The sequence below is a fragment of the Taurulus bubalis genome (assembly GCF_910589615.1).
Source record: "Taurulus bubalis genome assembly, chromosome: 1".
In the NCBI taxonomy this organism is placed as follows: Eukaryota; Metazoa; Chordata; class Actinopteri; order Perciformes; family Cottidae; genus Taurulus; species Taurulus bubalis.
The window spans coordinates 2,191,890-2,210,088 of record NC_136589.1 but is presented as its reverse complement, the minus strand read 5'-3'; the positions used below and the strand labels follow the sequence as shown (position 1 = coordinate 2,210,088).

Sequence of the window (18,199 nt, the reverse complement as noted above, 5' to 3'; positions counted from 1 at the left end):
GGTCCAGAATATTTACAAGGAGGATCTGAAGATGATGCAGGGTATCGGATGGGTGCCGATCGGTTCAGTGGATGTTGAGAAGGCGAAGAAAGCTGGCGAGGTCCTGAATGAGAGAAAGTATCGTCAACCCCCGAGCAACTACAAATTCAAAATCACCACCGAAGACATGCCCATGGTGTTGGCTAAGGCCAACGCTCAGGTTATGAACAAGGTATGAAATTGTAACGGGACCGGCCCTGACCTGGTCAGAACTTAGGGGGAGCGCCTACTTCTTACGCCAGCCATGTAAGGATGGCCCATTTTAGAACCCTGAGGTTTCCCTCTCAGTTTGCTTTCGATTACAATTTATAGAGACAATAACGGATGTTAAAAACCCCATTCGTTCGGTTTCCCCGTGGCCTACCTGTACTATTGAGCCAAGTCTCCACCGAACTGTTTCCTCTAATAGGAAAGGAAGATGAATCGTTTTACACATTGCAACCCAAACGATTACTTACATTTGTCTGGATCTGGAAACAAGGCAGGATCGTGTTGGGTTGTGTTCCCTGGTCAATGGCCTCGGCCCGGTGTTACCTTCTTCGTCTCGAAAAACCTGGAGGTTATCTTATTCCATTAAACGGGAGGACCCATTGAGTAGAGTTCTACACTCTTACTTGAGAGTATACATTTTATTTCAACAAAAGCTATTATACACACAGTACCATAACTGAGTCTTTTTCTTTACTTGGAGAAAATCCCCTCAGTAGCTAAGAGTCAGTTCACCAGTATTATATGTTTTAAAAAGCTACAAGAGTAAAAGGTACATTGTAATTCATCAACCGCTTCTTTTTTGTTTAGGGGGGATTCCCCTCAGCGCTTAGAAGCAGTTACCAGTAATTACAATATGGGAAAATCTCAGTTTGATTTCTCAAACTGAGTGGTTCCATCTGAGGGACAGAGCCCAAGAGGAACTGAAGAGTGCCCAGTTTATCACAGTATATATAGGCAAGTGTATGGGAAGATCCCTATCGAGACATAATGGGAGTGACCGAGTAGCAGGTGCGTGTGATTACAACATGCTTTTGACTTCGGTCACACGTTCAAAAGAGTTTGTAGTTACCGTTTCAGAGCAACTTCAAGACAAGTGTCAGGCAGATTTATGTATCCTTAAAGCATTTTAGTGGGAGTAACTGGCGCCTTGTACGCAGATTTGACAGGTGGGACCTGCCGATGCTGTCTGGGGGTCATGGGGTCGTGTTACACTGAACAGGTGTCAGACAGATTACGTGTACTTGAGACATTGTGATTAATTGGTGTCTGTGGTTCAACATGCCCTGAATCTGATCACACGTTCAACAGTGTTTGTGGCCACAGCTACAAGAATACAGATTAAAAAAAACACAAAGGTCAGCTGCAAGGCACAGGATCTACTTATGGCCATATTTAGACCTGTGTCATGTGATATATAAATGTCATATTAAACAGGAATGTACTACAGTATTAAGCGTGATGGAAGACAATTTCACTCAAAACAATTAGCATAATGCAACGTGATAACAACTATTTCACTCAAAACTATTTAGTTATAATGCATCGTGATAAAAAACTATTTCACTCAAAACAATGTAGTTATAATGCATATGTAGTTATAATGCATAAAGAGAAAATGAAAAGAACTTAGAAAAGAAAAGAGAAAGAGCTCGTATTTTGCATAACCCAATCCTCAACAAAATCATATTCAGATAACAGTTTTGTATCATGTCAGACAAGTCTATTGACTACTTATTTGTATGATAAGGAATTTACTTAATCCTAAAAATGTAATTACATTTTCATGTTGTTGTTTTTCTACGACAACAGAAATCATACATTGAAGCCTGGGAGAATCAGAAGTCAAATATCCACATCATGCCCGACGCTATGGATGTTCTTCTAGCCAAAGCCAACAATGTCAACTACAGCTTGGTAAGTGGAGAATTTAATAATTATGGTGGTACTTCAACTTCCAATGATAGCTTGATATACTGAACACCTCTTGGATGATTGTGTTTGTGTACAGAAAAAGTATAAACAGGCAAATGAAGACTCCAAGAAGAAGGGCTATGATATGCGCAACGATGCCGTTTCTGTCAAAGCAGCGAGGGCTTCCACGGACATTGCCAGTGATGTAAGTGTTTCATTTGAGTTAATAAAATAAAAAGTGACAAGTAGGGCTGCAACAACTAATCTATGTATTTCTTTTTTTTTTTTTTTACTCCAGTACAAGTACCACGCAGGGTACCGTAAGCAGGTGGGCCACCACATCGGGGCTCGCTGCGTCCAGGACGACCCTCTGCTCGTTCTGGCTCTGAACTCAGCCAAGATCGCCAGCGACGCCCTGTACAAGAAGGACTTCAACAAGTCCAAGACCAAGTTCAACCTGCCCGTGGACATGATGGCCTTTGAACTGGCCAAGAAGAACCAGATCCAGGTCAACCACACCGCCTACACCACTCGCCTCCACAACTGGACTTGTCTGCCAGACTCCACTGATGTCGTCCAGGCCAGACGTGCTTATGACATACAGAGTGACGTGAGTATGAATCCCTGCTAATTTGTTTTGCTTATTCTTCCATTCTATGTTAATGCTACCAAGTATGTCAGGAAAGTAATTTTGCGTCACTGCGCCTCATAGGCTGTCTACAAAGCTGACCTGAAGTGGCTCCAGGGCACGGGCTGGGTCCCCATTGGCTCAATTGAGGTGGAGAAAGCCAAGAAGGCTGCAGACGCCTTGAGTGAGAGGAAATACCGCCAGCAACCCTACACTTTCCCCTTCACCAGCACCACAGATGCCATGAATATCGTACTTGCAAAGAATAACGCTTTGACCATGAACAAGGTTAGAGTTCGTAGTTTTGTTGGTAAAATTCAAGGTTTTGTATTCCATAGTGACCACCTTGCGTTGCAATGGAGATCCCTTAGATTGATACCATCAAGTAACACGATACATATTTGTGTTTTGTTCCAGCGTCTTTACACCGAGGCGTGGGAGAATGACAAGACCAATCTGCACATCAACCCTGATACCCCTGAGATCATCCTCTCTCAGCAGAACGCTATCAACATGAGCAAGGTTGGGTTTGTGGACGCCTGAAGCTCTCTGGACTGAAGGGCCATGATTAGACCTCCATTTGTTAAAACAGTGAACAAAAGTATTCATAAAAAGTATGTTCTACATTTCAGAAACTGTACAGACAAGGTTTTGAGGCCACCATCAACAAAGGCTATTACCTCCCAAGTGATGCAGTGTCTGTCAAGGCTGCTAAGGCCTCCAGGGACATCATCAGTGATGTAAGTGACTCGTACTGTATCAAATATCTGTTTATATTTGATTGACTGGGGCTGTATTAAATAATTCGAAGCGCCGAAGCCTAAATATTGAGACGTGGTTATTATTATTATTAATGTGTTACAAAAATATGGAGTGGAACGCAGTGGCGGGCCATGCATTTTCGATCTGGGCCTTCTGTGCCGCCTGATATAGTTTACATAACATGATGACGGGATGCAACGTCATTAACGGACAATACATGTTGTCCACATCAACAAGAACACATCACATTTAGTTATAACAAAACATGACAAAACAATCCAACAAAACTGCGGCACTAAAACACTGCACACTCAAGAGAACGAGTCCAGAAGGAAAAATTCGCCACCACGCTCACCGGATGGGGCGCAATGGAAAACAGGCTGACACTGAGGGAACCCTGCCCTGCAGCTGTTGCGGCCGGGTGCACTATTTGAGCTCAAGTAAACAACACTGAAAATTCAGCACAAAAATAAAAAGAGTTGTCAGCGTTAGCTGCAGCCGCTAGCTCCCGGGTAGCGGGACCAGCCCCGGCTCCACGCCCAGGTGCAGATGTAAAAACAAAACAGTGACACAAACAGCAGTTCACTCACCCCATGCTGTTCACTTAAAGACAAAGTCCATCCTCCTCTCTTTGTTAAACAGTTCAATGACGCGGTTGTTCAGTTCCAGTACCAGCTCCTTCTCCATTTAGTAAATCCGCCACCAAGTCCGTTTCTCCTCCTTCAGCCATTGAGTGTTAAAAAAACTACACCAAGCAAAACATTAAAAATGTCCTAACTTCTCTTATGTTTCAGCCTGAACTCTTCTTGCTCCTACTGAGTTCTGCTAGCAGCTAGCTAGCTTTCTGTTGTGTTTACAGAAGTCACGCTGGCCCACTGACCAATCACACGTCCAGTGCCAGCATGCAGGCGCTGCACGTCAAAGAATACGCCCACATGTCAAACTAAAGATCTGATTGGTTGAAGACTATGACAATCAACGATAACATCCACTCTCCGTGTACTTTAATCTGCAAAAAACAGTTTGAAACTGACTTTAGCAGATTAAGAGACATAGAGGTGAAATATGATTGGATGAAAGCTCTCCTTAAAAAAAGCTTCAGGCACTGCAAGCTGGAAGCAGAGCAACAGAGTAAGACAGGAGCTGTGCAATGAGAAAATAAGCTAATCGGGGGAAAACATTTGAATACATGTTGTGTATTTGTGAAAAACAATTAAATTATAAAATAGCTATAATTTTGTGATTCTGTTTAGGCCAGCAGAGAAGGCTTAGCTGGCCCTGACGGCCACCACTGGTGTAAAGACCGCCTTCTCTTCCTCGAAAATGGATTGAAAAAATTATCCTTTCCATAATTCACAACTTGTAAAAAAAAAACAATTTTACTATAGTAAGAACTGTTTTCTCTCCTGCACCTGTATTATTTTGACGCTCTAGCAACACATCTAACAGTACTATAAATTACATTTAAGCTATATAACCACAGTAACACAAAATCATATATTCCATTTAAAACTGTATTAATAAAATAAAACAATCATTTGGTACAGCCCCACGATTGACACACTGGTATTAGACATAATGTGAGGGTCTTTCTATTTGTAACTAAAACATGTTCTGCTGATGCCATCAGTACAAGTACAAGACGGGGTACCGTAAGCAGGTGGGCCACCACATCGGAGCCCTCAGCGTCCAGGACGACCCTCTGATCATGCTGGCGATGAACTCAGGCAAGATCGCCAGCGACGTCCTGTACAAGAAGGACTTCAACAAGTCCAAGACCAAGTTCAACCTGCCGGTGGACTTGATGAGTCTTGAACTGGCCAAGAAGTGCCAGAAACAAGTCAACCACGCCAACTACACCACTCACCTCCACAACTGGACTTGTCTGCCAGACTCCACCGACGTGGTCCAGGCCAGAAAGGCCTACAATCTGCAGAGTGATGTGAGCCCTCGTTCGACACGTTCAACATGTCTCAACATGCCTTCATGGACTTATCGCTGATGTGTTTCAATGCTTTTCCCAACAGGCCGTCTACAAAGCCGACTTGGATGAGATCGTGGGCGTAGGATGGATCCCCATTGGCTCACTTGGTGTGTTGAAGGCCAAGAATGCTGCAAAGATCCTCAGTGACCATCTCTACAAGCTGAAACCAGACACACAGAAATTTACAACTGACATGAGTTGCCTTTCCATGGTCTTGGCCAAAACAAATGCTCAAACCATCAACAAGGTAAAGAATGTCACATCCCTCGTTTATGATTCTGGTTCCATCTTTTCCTGGTGTTTACAACTTGTGTTTCTCACCACAGAGAAACTATGTCGCTGCTTGGGAGGCTGACAAGGTGAAGAACCACGTGATCCCTGACTTACCTGAGATTGTGCTCTCCAAAGCTAACGCTTACAACATCAGCAAGGTACGTGCTCTGTTTTGGGTATTACACATCCATGTCAGAAAATATCAGCGTTATATGTCATTTTCATGATTGAACTTTTTTCTTTCTTTCTCTTCCAGAAAATATACAGGCAAGGTGTTGAGGAGATGTTTAGGAAGGGCTATGACATGAAGTCCGACGCTGTCTCTATCATTGCCGCCAAACGTGGAAGAGAAATCATCAGCGACGTACGTAGCATATCAATGACTTCTCTCTGATAGTGACTTATTGTGCCATATTCTGTGAATCACTTCACTCTTTCTCTCTACACAGTACAAGTACAAGACAGGGTACCGCAAGCAGGTGGGCCACCACATCGGAGCCCTCAGCGTCCACGACGACCCTCTGATCGTTCTGGCGTTGAACTCTGCCAAGATCGCCAGCGACGCCCTGTACAAGAAGGACTTCAACAAGTCCAAGACCAAGTTCAACCTGCCGGTGGACATGCTGAATCTTGAGCTGGCCAAGAAGTGCCAGATCCAAGTCAACGACTTCAACTACAGAACTCATCTGCACAACTGGACCTGCCTGCCGGACTCCACCGACGTGGTCCAGGCCAGGAAGGCCTACGACCTGCAGAGCGACGTGCGTCATACAAATTCATCAGAATGCGTTTGCGAAAAGTATGTTTTTTTTTCCGAAAGAGAACTCAATGTTTTTCCCTCCCGCTGTGATCTGTAGGCTGTTTACAAGGCCGACTTGCAGTGGCTCAAGGGAACAGGTTGGGTGCCAATCGGTTCAGTCGATGTGGAAAAAGCCAAGAAAGCGTCCGAGATCCTGAGCGAGATTAAGTACCGTCAGCACCCAAGAAACTTCACATTCACTGCCAAGACAAGTGACATGCCTTATGCCCTGGCTCAGGCCAACGCCCACATCATGGACAAGGTATATTCAATGCTATTTCATTCATTCATTTAGTTTTCGTTGTTATTTTAGTTTTAAAGTAATAAACCATTCCTTAAGAAACTTGTTTTCATCATGTGTTCAAATGTAATTTTGTCCAATTAAAACTTTAATAAATCCAGCTGTTTGAAGGAGATGTTTAGCTTTATCAAAGCAAATATTTAAATAATCTTTACATTCCTTTATCGTTTGAATTAGGTGGGTTCATGCAAGTAACCACTTTAGATGACAACAACAAAGTAAAAGGATAATATTCAGAATTTTTGATGGTTTTCACTGACTTCAAGACGGTTGACATTCTATTTCCAGGACAGGGGCTGAAAAATCCAGAATGTAATATGACACGTAAATACACTGAATGGGTTTAGTTTTGACGAATTATTTTTATTGTATGCAATTAAAGCAATGAAAAAGGAAACCAATTGGTTTTTCAGTATTTATATATATTTTTTTTTCCATTGTTTAACCTCAAAGAACAGAACTTGTTTGAGTCAAAGCTCTGTTTGCTTCATGATATTTTCAGATATCATAAGTCACGTCTCACTAAACCGTGTTCATGTGCTGTTTGCAGAAAGCGTACACTTCCGCCTGGGAGACGGACAAGATCAACCTCCACATCATGCCGGACACGCCGGAGATCATCCTGGCCAAGCAGAACAAAATCAACACCAGTCAGGTAACGCAGTCGCTCCTCATGTACAACTATCACAAATGCGTTAGCTTGATAGTAATCACTTAATTGTTCTAAAGTTTGCAGAATGAATTGCTTTGACATATAATTGTTGACCTTTTAATCACATCTGTTGTAAATGAAATTGTTTAGTATTTTGTATGGCGTCTATGTATATATATATATATATATATATATATATATATATATATATATATATATATATATATACATATATATATATATATGTATATATATATATATATATATATATATATATATATATATATATATATATATATATATATATCAGACACCCTAACTGTATCATTCCTTTCCCCCAGAAACAATACCGTGAAGGCTATATGGACACCATAAGCAAAGGCTACTACCTCCCCAAAGATGCAATTTCTGTTTTGGCAGCCAGGGCCTCCCGAGACATCATCAGCGACGTGAGTCTGAACCTCAAGCTGAATTCTTCTGCAGCATTTTATTTATTTTTGTCAATAAAACTAATCAAAACTACTTCCATTCCAAAACCTTCAGTACAAGTACAAGACAGCGTACCGCAAGCAGGTGGGCCACCACATCGGCGCGCTCAGCGTCCTGGACGACCCTCTGATCATGCTGGCCGCCAACGCAGCCAAGATCTCCAGCGACAACATCTACAAGAAGGACTTCAACTTGACCAAGACCAAGTACAACCTGCCGGTGGACATGCTGACGATCGAGCTGGCCAAGAAGTGCCAGATCCAAGTCAACGACTTCAACTACAGAACCCACCTGCACCAGTGGACCTGCCTGCCGGACTCCACCGACGTGGTCCAGGCCAGGAAGGCCTACGACCTGCAGAGCGACGTGAGCACCTGAAAAGCTGGAGAGGAATCTGCTCCAGTTGGTTTTTAGCTCTTATCTTGTGTTCTTAACCATGCAGTTAAACATTCTCAGGCTTGGTTTAGTTGATATTCAGATTCAGATGAGGAAGTATTTAAGGGACCAAGGTTGCCAATCTGCATGTGCAGACTTGTGTTTGTCCTCACTGTTTACGAACTGCAAAAGGGTCATTATTGAAAGGCATTATCATTTGAGGGCGTAGCGGCTAACAGTAGCATCCTCAAAGGTCTTTTTGTGGCGACCTTGGAAACAGTTAAAAGAGAAGCTGTGGAGGATCAGAACCCTTTGGGGGTCTGAGTTATGAAAGATGGTGAGGCGTGTAGTGCTTTAAAAACTAAGAGAAAGACTTCAACATCAGAGACTTGAAGGAAAGATGCAGGAAGCCAGTGGAGGATTGCTCAACACAGAAGGTCTATTTTAGTTTTTGGTCGGCTTGTACATAGAATATAACCGTAGTCAAGACGACTAGAAGCATAAAGAAATCTTTCCAGCGTCTCCCTGGTTCAGTGAACGTCTCACCTTCACTATATTGGTGCAAACGATAAAAGTCAATTTGGTCAACAAGCTTTAAAACTGGGGTCAGAATCCCTCGAGGTTTCTTGCTTGTGTTCGACCGTCTACGGGACACAAAAGGCAGGAGAACACAGCAGCGTCTGTCTGGGTTTGACCTGCTCTCCGTCCTCCAGGCCGTGTACAAAGCTGACATGGAGTGGCTGAGAGGATGCGGCTGGTCGCCTCACGACTCCGTGGACGTCGTCAAAGCGAGGAACGCTCAGGCCATCATCAACGAGAGGCTCTACCGCCAGCCCCCGAGCTCCGTGAAGTTCACCAGCGTGGTCGACCTCCCGGCCATCCTCTTGTCCAAGCAGAACGCCGACAACATCAGCGATGTGAGTAATGACGTGTTTAGACCTGAACGATACGCGCTGTCGTACGATTATCTCCACGAATGAGACGTTAATGTTGTTGTTTCTTTGCATCTGTCTGACAGAGGAAGTATCGGGAAGTCTGGGATAAAGACAAGCTCTCCTTTCACCTGCCGCCTGACATGCCCGGCATGGTGCTGTCCAAAGCCAACGCCATCAGCATAAGCAACGTACGTCTGCTTTCTTACAGCATCTGAATGAGTTCTGCAGATGTCAATCTTTACATAAATGTCTTCAAAGTATATACAAGTCAGTTTTTTTGTTGTTTAAATCATATTTTCTTGCTGTGTGCAGAAACTGTACACAAAGGCATGGGACAGCCAGAAGGCCAAAGGCTACCACATCAAGGAGGATGCTATCGCCGTGCTGAAGGCCAGAGCGTCCAGAGATATCATTAGTGACGTAAGAAGAGACGGTTTAAATACACATTCATAAATTAGACACTTTCTTTGTCGTCATTCAGTATTTTCGTCTCTTTTTTTGTGCAGTACAAGTACCACACAGCGTACCGTAAGCAGGTGGGCCACCACATCGGCGCTCGCTGCGTCCAGGACGACCCTCTGATCATGCTGGCGATGAACTCTGCCAAGATCGCCAGCGACGCCCTGTACAAGAAGGACTTCAACAAGTCCAAGACCAAGTTCAACCTGCCGGCGGACATGCTGAATCTTGAGCTGGCCAAGAAGTGCCAGATCCAAGTCAACGACTTCAACTACAGAACCCACCTGCACCAGTGGACCTGCCTGCCGGACTCCACCGACGTGGTCCAGGCCAGGAAGGCCTACGACCTGCAGAGCGACGTGGGTTTACGGACGATATGTATACTCGCGTTGTGATTATTTTCTGTATAAATGCTTTTCTGCTGGGGCGGAAACACAGAAACATGTGTCTGATTTGTCTCCTCAGGCCGTGTACAAAGCTGACATGGAGTGGCTGCGCGGCTGTGGATGGATGGCACACGAGTCTGTGGGGGTGATGAAGGTGAAGAACGCACAGAAGATCCTGGCTGACGTAAGTCCCGCTACAATTTCACTTTCTTTGGAAATCTCAGACATTTATATTCACAAAAAAGAAAACATGTATATCTTTTTTGAAGCTAGATAAAAATGCATGTGCACCTTTTAGTAAATGATCTGAATTCTTGTTCTCGTGTGTCTTTCTTGTTACGCTACAGAGAGGCTACCGCGTCAAGTTGGATGATCAGAAATTCACATGTCCGACTGACAGAGTCGACATGGTTTGTGCGAAGAACGCTGCTGCTGTCCTCGACGAGGTGAGGACGGCTCTCTGCTAGTCAGAGGATGCTTGGATTTGATTTGTTCTCCTGAGTGAAGATAAGTTCAGTTAAAATAATCCTTTATTAGTCCAGGAAATGTACAGGATTTAGAGCAACATGGGGTAAAGTGCAAAGAAAAGTCTAAATAATATATATAAATATAAACTTTTGGCCTGTTTTGCAGCATTTCATTATTTTCTTTGAAGTTAAAACAACTAATAAAACATTGGCCAAGCGTCAAGGAGAAGAAAACACTGAATTTGTCCCTTTAAAAAAAAAGGCTTGTTAATTTTATATGATTGTAAAAAAATTATGCACAATACAGAGAATTGTATTAAAAGTTGCTAAACTGATAGCAGGCAGAAAATCTCCTCAAAATTCATCTATATTGCCTGTTTTACACAAGTTTCCTGTAGTTATTGCGTTCACTAACTAGGTTAACTGTACAGTTATCAGCAAGTAGTAAAATAAATGTTTGTTTAAAGAAATAGACCAAAAATATGGAATGTACCGGTGAATGAAGAACAATGTTTTTTCCTGAAGTTTCTCGCCTTTTCAATCATTGAGTAATCTGACTAAGTGACGTATTTCATATTACATTTAATGCATAACTATTATAGTTCATAAAACAGATACATAATTGTCTTAATGTAAGTAATCAAATGGGGGTCTATTGGTTCAAATGTTTTCTCTATCCGTCTGTTGGCGACCACTGGAGCGCCTCACAGAATAGTCACATGACCTCGTGTTTGTTTCCGGTGACTGAGTTGTGATCTGTCTCTCTGCTCAGGCTACGTACCGCGAGGCCTGGCACAAGGACAAGACCAAGTTCACGGTGCTGGACACCCCGACTCTGGCCACCGCCAGAGAGGTGGCGAAGAACGTCCACCCGGTAAGTCCGACTCCTCGCCAAGTCACAGGACTTTGTCGTCACGCGTCATCATCAACCCTCACCACTACGTCCATCTCTTACAGAAACTCTACACCAAAGCGTGGGACATGGTCAAGGCCACCGGCTACTTCATGCCTGGAGATGCCGTTCCCATCAAGCAGTGCATCCAGACGAGTAAAGTGCAGAGTCAAGTGAGTGGGACAAAGTCGGGTTTTTCACAATGAGAAACGTCCACCAGTAGTTCTGAGTTCACGGTTTCTGTCCGTCCCGCAGCACAAGTACCTCGAGAGCTACCGCAAGCAGGTGGGCCACCACATCGGAGCCCTCAGCGTCCACGACGACCCTCTGATCATGCTGGCTCTGAACTCCGCCAAGATCGCCAGCGACGCCCTGTACAAGAAGGACTTCAACGACTCCAAGACCAAGTTCAACCTGCCGGTGGACATGCTGCAGTTCGAACTGGCCAAGAAGTGCCAGATCCAGGTCAACGACACCCTCTACAGGACCCGCCTGCACAATTGGACCTGTATGCCGGACCAGACCGACGTCATCCAGGCCCGCAAAGCCTACGAGCTCCAGAGCAGCGTGAGTGGACTCTGACGTTTTTTTTTAAATCAACCATTTGTCAATTTCCCAGAAACAAAAGACAAAGACGTGCACAGTTATAACATTTACCATTGAGCCCCAGTGACAGACCTTGTTTATTGAGATGTTGAGATTTAGTAAAACAAACTCTGGTTATGATCGTTTCTTTCGGCTGGACTTTTTAAATCCAGCTTCTCCAGAAAGGTTCTGGATAAATCCGTCCAAAGGATGTCCAATTAAGGCCCCAAAAAGACTGCTGCGTTTCTAGCTGGCAGAAAAATAACTATTTGTATTTGTGAATATATATTTTGCAGTTTGAATAACGAATACTGGGCACTAGTACGCTTTCAAAAGACGTTGTAGTGACAACTAGTAAGAATTAGCAATTGAGGCTTTCAGGGGGTCTCAAGTGTCAATCCAGGGGTCTCACACCCAGAGACCGCCCATATTTTCAAGGTTTCATTACATTACATTTCATTTAGCTTCAACTACTACTTTCTACTACAAAGTGCTCTCAGTAAGAGACATTTAAGTGCTGCTAACTTTCCTTATTCAAGGCATTATTTTGCAACGGAAGATGTAGAGACTTCCTGCTGTCCTGATGTCAATGGGGAGCTCATTCCACCATCGAGGAGCCAGGACACAAACAGTCAGGACTTTGTTGAGAGTTTAGCTCGTTTCAAAGGAACCTTCCCTGCAGCTGTATCTTTGGTGTCTTATAAACCCATTGGGTTGGTTATGTGCGTGACATAAAATCACTCAGAACTGTATCTCAACGTCTCGCTTCCCATCTTCAGAATGTGTACAAGGCTGACATGGAATGGCTCCGCGGCTGCGGCTGGGTGGCGGCTGAGTCTGTCGACCACGTGAAGGTCCGGAGGGCCCAGGAGATCATCAACGAGGTGGGTGACCCCCGGTCTTTCAGCACCTTCTTCCTCCAGCCAGGTGGTTTGTGTCTCACCTCCGTGATGTTTGTTTTCCACTCCAGAGGCACTACAAGAAGAGCGCCCGAGACGGCTTTGCCAAATTCACCCTGATCGTGGACCGGCCGGAGCTCATCTTGGCGAGGATTAACGATGCAAACCTCAGTGATGTAAGGAGGAAAACTACAATCTGGTATACTTCTTCATTTAAAAGTAGCTTGGTAATTCATTTTGATCGAATCTGTTTGTTTCCTGCTTCAGCTGAAGTACAAGGAGACCTTCAATGCAGAAAAGGGTCACTACATTGGTTCAGAAGACACTCCTCAGCTGGCCCACAGCAGGGAGGTGTCCAAGAACATCAGTGAGGTAATGCAAAGTACTTATCACTGCAATAATTTTTTATGATGTCATATATATATATATGTATATATGTTTTACACTTTGTGCCTGTGCGATTTCAGAAACTCTACAAACAGAAATGGGACGAGTCGAAGGCGTCCGGCTACCAGCTGAACCACCAGTACATCCCGCTGGTCAGCGGCAAGAAGGGCAGGGAGATCATCAGCGATGTGAGTGTCTTCTTTTTAGAAAACGCAAAAGCACATGGAATCAGACAGTTGAGACTCTTTATTGTTCTGGATCCTTCTAGGCCAAGTACCATGATTTACATGAGAAGGCCAAGGGTCACTACATGGCCGGGACGCTGGTGGACTTCCCCGAGGTGATGCGCTGTGGACAGCAGGAGAAGAACAAGGGCCTGGTAAGACCTCCGAAGAACTGTTTGTGTTCGTCTCAGACAATAGACAGAAGGAGTGGGTGTCACCTGTCGGTTTGTTGAAGCATAGACTTCTATACAACCAGAGGAGTCGCCCCCTGGTGGCCAGGAGAGAGAATGCAGCTTTAGCACATGAAGCATATACTTCTATACAACCAGAGGAGTCGCCCCCTGGTGGTCAGGAGAGAGAATGCAGCTTTAACACATGAAGCATATACTTCTATACAACCAGAGGAGTCGCCCCCTGGTGGTCAGGAGAGAGAATGCAGCTTTAACACATGAAGCATAGACTTCTATACAACCAGAGGAGTCGCCCCCTGGTGGTCAGGAGAGAGAATGCAGCTTTAACACATGAAGCATAGACTTCTATACAACCAGAGGAGTCGCCCCCTGGTGGCCAGGAGAGAGAATGCAGCTTTAACACATGAAGCATAGACTTCTATACAACCAGAGGAGTCGCCCCCTGGTGGCCAGGAGAGAGAATGCAGCTTTAACACATGAAGCATAGACTTCTATACAACCAGAGGAGTCGCCCCCTGGTGGCCAGGAGAGAGAATGCAGCTTTAACACATGAAGCATAGACTTCTATACAAACAGAGGAGTCGCCCCCTGGTGGCCAGGAGAGAGAATGCAGCTTTAACACATGAAGCATAGACTTCTATACAACCAGAGGAGTCGCCCCCTGGTGGTCAGGAGAGAGAATGCAGCTTTAACACATGAAGCATATACTTCTATACAACCAGAGGAGTCGCCCCCTGGTGGTCAGGAGAGAGAATGCAGCTTTAACACATGAAGCATAGACTTTACTTGTTCCACATACATCAAGGCATCTTAATACTTTTGCTATGGGATATGTTGGCAGGAACAGTGTAAATAACCTGCCGTGGTCTGAATGTCTTCACAGAGGATCTACACGAAGGACTACCACCACACCAAGACCAAGACCCACCTCCCACCCGACATCATCGCCAACAAGGTTGCTAAGCGGTGCCAGGACATGCTGAGCGACGTGCTCTACCGCACATACCTGCACCAGTGGACATGCCACCCCGAGCAGGAGGACCTCATCCGCGCCCGCAAGACCAACGAGATTCTCAGTGATGTAGGTTCTTCTTCAGGGCTCATCTACTATATATATATATATATATATATATATATATATATATATATACATATATATATATATATATGTATGTATATATATATAAAATATGTGGTTGGTATTTGATGAAAAGCTCTCTTATTTAAAGTTACTGTGAGGTCTGCTTCTATGTCTGGTGCTCTGAAGCAATACCGCTTTAGTCCACAGGGACACAATGTTAAAGCTCTTGTAGTAACTGTAGGATCTTTAACAATTGAGAGTGATTGTAAAAGCAGCTTTTCTGCTGTTTCCATTCAACAGGTGTTCTACAAGGAGGACCTGAACTGGATGAAGGGGATGGGTTGCTTTGTCTGGGACACGCCGGAGATTGTCCGCGCCAAGAAGTCCTACGACCTGCAGAGTGAAGTGAGTTAAGGTATTCACATTCATGCGGTTAACCTTTTAATTCAATACTCACCCGTGTCATATTTTCCCGTTTCAGCTTCAATACAGACACGAGGCCAAGAAGGAATTCAACAACTACTCCATCGTGACAGACACCCCGGCCTACGTGACCGCCGTCCTGGGCAACACCTGGGCCAGTGATGTGAGTGAGCTTTAAATAAAACACACAAAACATAACGTTTGAGTAAAATGGCCGGTCGAGTTCGTTAATCCAACGCTTGTCGTCCACAGCTCAACTACCGGGAGGCTTACCACAAGGAGAAGCACCTGTACACCACCGTTCTGGACACGTACGACTACGCCAGGTGCCACGACTTCAAGCACTTCTTCAGCAACGTAAGACGACCCACACGCCTCTCCTTCGGCCGCGCTGCACGGCTGTGAGCGGCGACGTAATGGTTTCTTTTTTCTGCTTCTGACGACAGAAAGAGTACAGCGCCGCCTGGGACAAGATCAAAGCCAATAGCTACAAGATTCCCCACGACTCGCACGCCATGAAGCACGCCAAACAGCAGAAGGTCATCCTCAGCGCCGTGAGTTCCACTTCCTGTTCGTTCCGGTCCATGTCGATCATGTGCTTCGGAGTTTTAAGTCACACGCTGTGAATCCCGTGGCCCCTCCCCCTTTTTCTTTCTTCTCTTTAGGTGAAGTACAAGGAGGAGTACGAGAAGTTCAAATCCCTCTACAGTCTGCCCAAGTCCCTGGAGGACGATCCGGCCACCGCTCGCTGCGTGAAAGCTGGGAAGCTGGTGCTGGACGTAAGTGGAGTCTGTCGAGCCGCCGCATCGCCGCACGTCTGCCTCTTCTCTTTTCCTGAGGAGAATAACGGCGGTGGGTTGTCCCTTCTGTCTAGCGTCTGTACAGGGAGGACTACGAGAAGACCAAGGCCAAGAACCACATCCCGCCGGACATGCTGGAGATCCTGTCGGCCCGCAAAACCCAGGTCACCGTCAGCGGGGTCCACTACCGCAAGTTCCTGCACCAGTGGATCTGCCTGCCCGACATGCAGGTGTACACGCAGGCCCGCAAGGTCAACGAGCAGCTCAGCGACGTGAGTCCCCGCTCTGCGTGTCATAGCACTGCTCACAGGGTTCTTACGTCACGGAAAACCTGGAAAAGTCATGGAATTTTAAAATGTTTTTTTCCAGGCCTGGAAAAGTCCTTGAAAAAAAAAAGAAATCCCAAAAGCTTTGGAAAAGTCATGTAAATGTGTTATATTCATGTGTTCATGTCGTTTATTTACGCTGAGTTTGAAATAATTAATATGCTTTTAAAAGAAAGACGCTAAAAAAAAGAAATTGGTCAGAATGTGGATGAACCCTGTGTTTAGGCATCTTGTGCAATGCAGGATATTATTAAGACATGTCTACTTCATCTTTTATTAAGGGACTGGCTGCCTTCTCATTCTCTACATTAATAAATGCACTGAAAGTTCAAGCAAGATGTGATGAGTTCACAAAAGGATTGAAAATAAACCTGCAGAAATACAAATATAAAAAAAGAAAACTTGTAATTCCCAAAGAGTAAAACGAGTGAAATGCACTTTAAAGGGAAGAGTTAAGCGGCGCTTCTGTCCTCTTTGCTCGTATTTAAATTTGCTAATATGCAAAAATGTTGAGACATTTGGAGCACGATCAGCGCCGTTCTTTAAATAAGCCTCATTGCAACAAATAAATAAAAGATCAGCGCTGATAGCAACAAACTGCACATTTAAGCTTTGATTACACACTGTGAGCTGTGAGCTGCTTCATTCTCCATGACGCCAGAGGACGGGCAAACTAAATGTACTGTGAAGAAGTAGGAAGTCAACAAAACACCAACCGAGAACAGTAAACTCATAACTCATATTCATAAACTTCTTTATTACCTTCAAACAAACCCTGTAGAGAAAGTATTAAATGTGTTATAAAGAAACAAAGGTTGAATATCCTGTATAAAATTTAGATTTGGCTTCTAAATATTTACTCAAAAGCAGATTTTTAAGAATTCCTGTTTCAGGAGCCAAGTTACAAATATTATATATTAATAATATATGGAAATTATTAGCGTCTTGAGACTGAAGCACAATATTTCAAGATGTTGTGTTGCAATGACAGCTGTGTAAATAAAGAAATGTTTAAATAAAGATCCAAAGTGCTTCACATAAAACCATTAAAAGCATCAAAACATAATGCAAAAAAAATTAAAGTTGAAAAAGCAAAATAAAAAATTGAAGTTGAATAAAAGTTGCATTGCAGTTTAAGAAATACAATGCAGTAGTGAGATGCAGTAATTGTAAGGAACCTTATTAACGTTTCAGTTTTCGTCCTGTTTGCCTCTGTATAAACGTATGAAAACAGGGTTTTGCGACACAAACGCTCGTCTCTCTCCGCAGATCTTCTACAAGGACGACCTGAACTGGCTGAGGGGAATCGGCTGCTACGCCTGGGACACGCCGGAGATCATCCGCGTGAAGAACGCCGGAGACCTGCAGAGCGAGGTCAGCGCCTCCACGCGCTCGCCGCACGTCCTGCCGCTCCCGTGAACTCTCCTGATTCTGACCGCCAGTGTGTTTATCTTCCAGAACAAGTACAGAGCCAAAGCTATCGAGTCCTTCAGCGAGTACTCGGTGGTGACGGACACTCCGGTGTACGAGACGGCCAAGCAGAACTCCCAGAACCTGAGCGACGTGAGTGAATGTCCTTCAAAGAGGTCCATGACTTCCTATACAATAAAAACACCGTTCATCTCATCCTTTTTGTGTCTTTCCAGCTGCACTACCGCTACGATTACAACGCCAACATCAAGGGAACCAACAGCGCCCCGGCTGTGACCGTGGACACGGAGCGCGCCCGCATGGCCAACTACATCCAGAGCGACGTAAGAGCGATGAACCGATGGTCATGACATGCATGTTCCTCTCAAAAACAATGGAAGGTACAAGGGTTTAAACACATGCAGCATTATGCCATCAGTTAGGAAAAAGACATTTGATAAAAGTGAGTCTTGAGAAGATTTAACCTTTTGAAAACCCACCTATTCTCGAAAATGTCATCCCCAAACTAA

At 44.5% G+C, this 18,199-nt stretch overlaps 1 protein-coding gene across 1 annotated transcript in view; it reads left to right on the top strand.

Annotated features, from left to right (window-relative positions):
- Positions 1 to 18,199, top strand: part of neb (nebulin) — a 109,993-nt gene that overhangs the window by 37,947 nt on the left and 53,847 nt on the right. The window contains exons 54-93 of the mRNA XM_079218401.1: positions 8 to 211; positions 1,840 to 1,944; positions 2,039 to 2,146; positions 2,240 to 2,551; positions 2,654 to 2,857; positions 2,987 to 3,091; positions 3,202 to 3,309; positions 4,962 to 5,273; positions 5,359 to 5,562; positions 5,642 to 5,746; positions 5,845 to 5,952; positions 6,038 to 6,349; positions 6,446 to 6,649; positions 7,239 to 7,343; positions 7,682 to 7,789; positions 7,884 to 8,195; positions 8,918 to 9,121; positions 9,223 to 9,327; positions 9,452 to 9,559; positions 9,646 to 9,957; positions 10,064 to 10,168; positions 10,332 to 10,430; positions 11,224 to 11,325; positions 11,409 to 11,516; positions 11,599 to 11,910; positions 12,708 to 12,812; positions 12,899 to 13,003; positions 13,095 to 13,199; positions 13,295 to 13,402; positions 13,483 to 13,593; positions 14,513 to 14,710; positions 15,011 to 15,115; positions 15,192 to 15,296; positions 15,386 to 15,490; positions 15,580 to 15,687; positions 15,799 to 15,912; positions 16,008 to 16,205; positions 17,529 to 17,633; positions 17,718 to 17,822; positions 17,906 to 18,013. Coding sequence (XP_079074527.1) covers positions 8 to 211; positions 1,840 to 1,944; positions 2,039 to 2,146; positions 2,240 to 2,551; positions 2,654 to 2,857; positions 2,987 to 3,091; positions 3,202 to 3,309; positions 4,962 to 5,273; positions 5,359 to 5,562; positions 5,642 to 5,746; positions 5,845 to 5,952; positions 6,038 to 6,349; positions 6,446 to 6,649; positions 7,239 to 7,343; positions 7,682 to 7,789; positions 7,884 to 8,195; positions 8,918 to 9,121; positions 9,223 to 9,327; positions 9,452 to 9,559; positions 9,646 to 9,957; positions 10,064 to 10,168; positions 10,332 to 10,430; positions 11,224 to 11,325; positions 11,409 to 11,516; positions 11,599 to 11,910; positions 12,708 to 12,812; positions 12,899 to 13,003; positions 13,095 to 13,199; positions 13,295 to 13,402; positions 13,483 to 13,593; positions 14,513 to 14,710; positions 15,011 to 15,115; positions 15,192 to 15,296; positions 15,386 to 15,490; positions 15,580 to 15,687; positions 15,799 to 15,912; positions 16,008 to 16,205; positions 17,529 to 17,633; positions 17,718 to 17,822; positions 17,906 to 18,013 — 6,156 coding nt within the window. The remainder of the gene's footprint in view (positions 1 to 7; positions 212 to 1,839; positions 1,945 to 2,038; positions 2,147 to 2,239; positions 2,552 to 2,653; positions 2,858 to 2,986; positions 3,092 to 3,201; positions 3,310 to 4,961; positions 5,274 to 5,358; positions 5,563 to 5,641; positions 5,747 to 5,844; positions 5,953 to 6,037; positions 6,350 to 6,445; positions 6,650 to 7,238; positions 7,344 to 7,681; positions 7,790 to 7,883; positions 8,196 to 8,917; positions 9,122 to 9,222; positions 9,328 to 9,451; positions 9,560 to 9,645; positions 9,958 to 10,063; positions 10,169 to 10,331; positions 10,431 to 11,223; positions 11,326 to 11,408; positions 11,517 to 11,598; positions 11,911 to 12,707; positions 12,813 to 12,898; positions 13,004 to 13,094; positions 13,200 to 13,294; positions 13,403 to 13,482; positions 13,594 to 14,512; positions 14,711 to 15,010; positions 15,116 to 15,191; positions 15,297 to 15,385; positions 15,491 to 15,579; positions 15,688 to 15,798; positions 15,913 to 16,007; positions 16,206 to 17,528; positions 17,634 to 17,717; positions 17,823 to 17,905; positions 18,014 to 18,199) is intronic.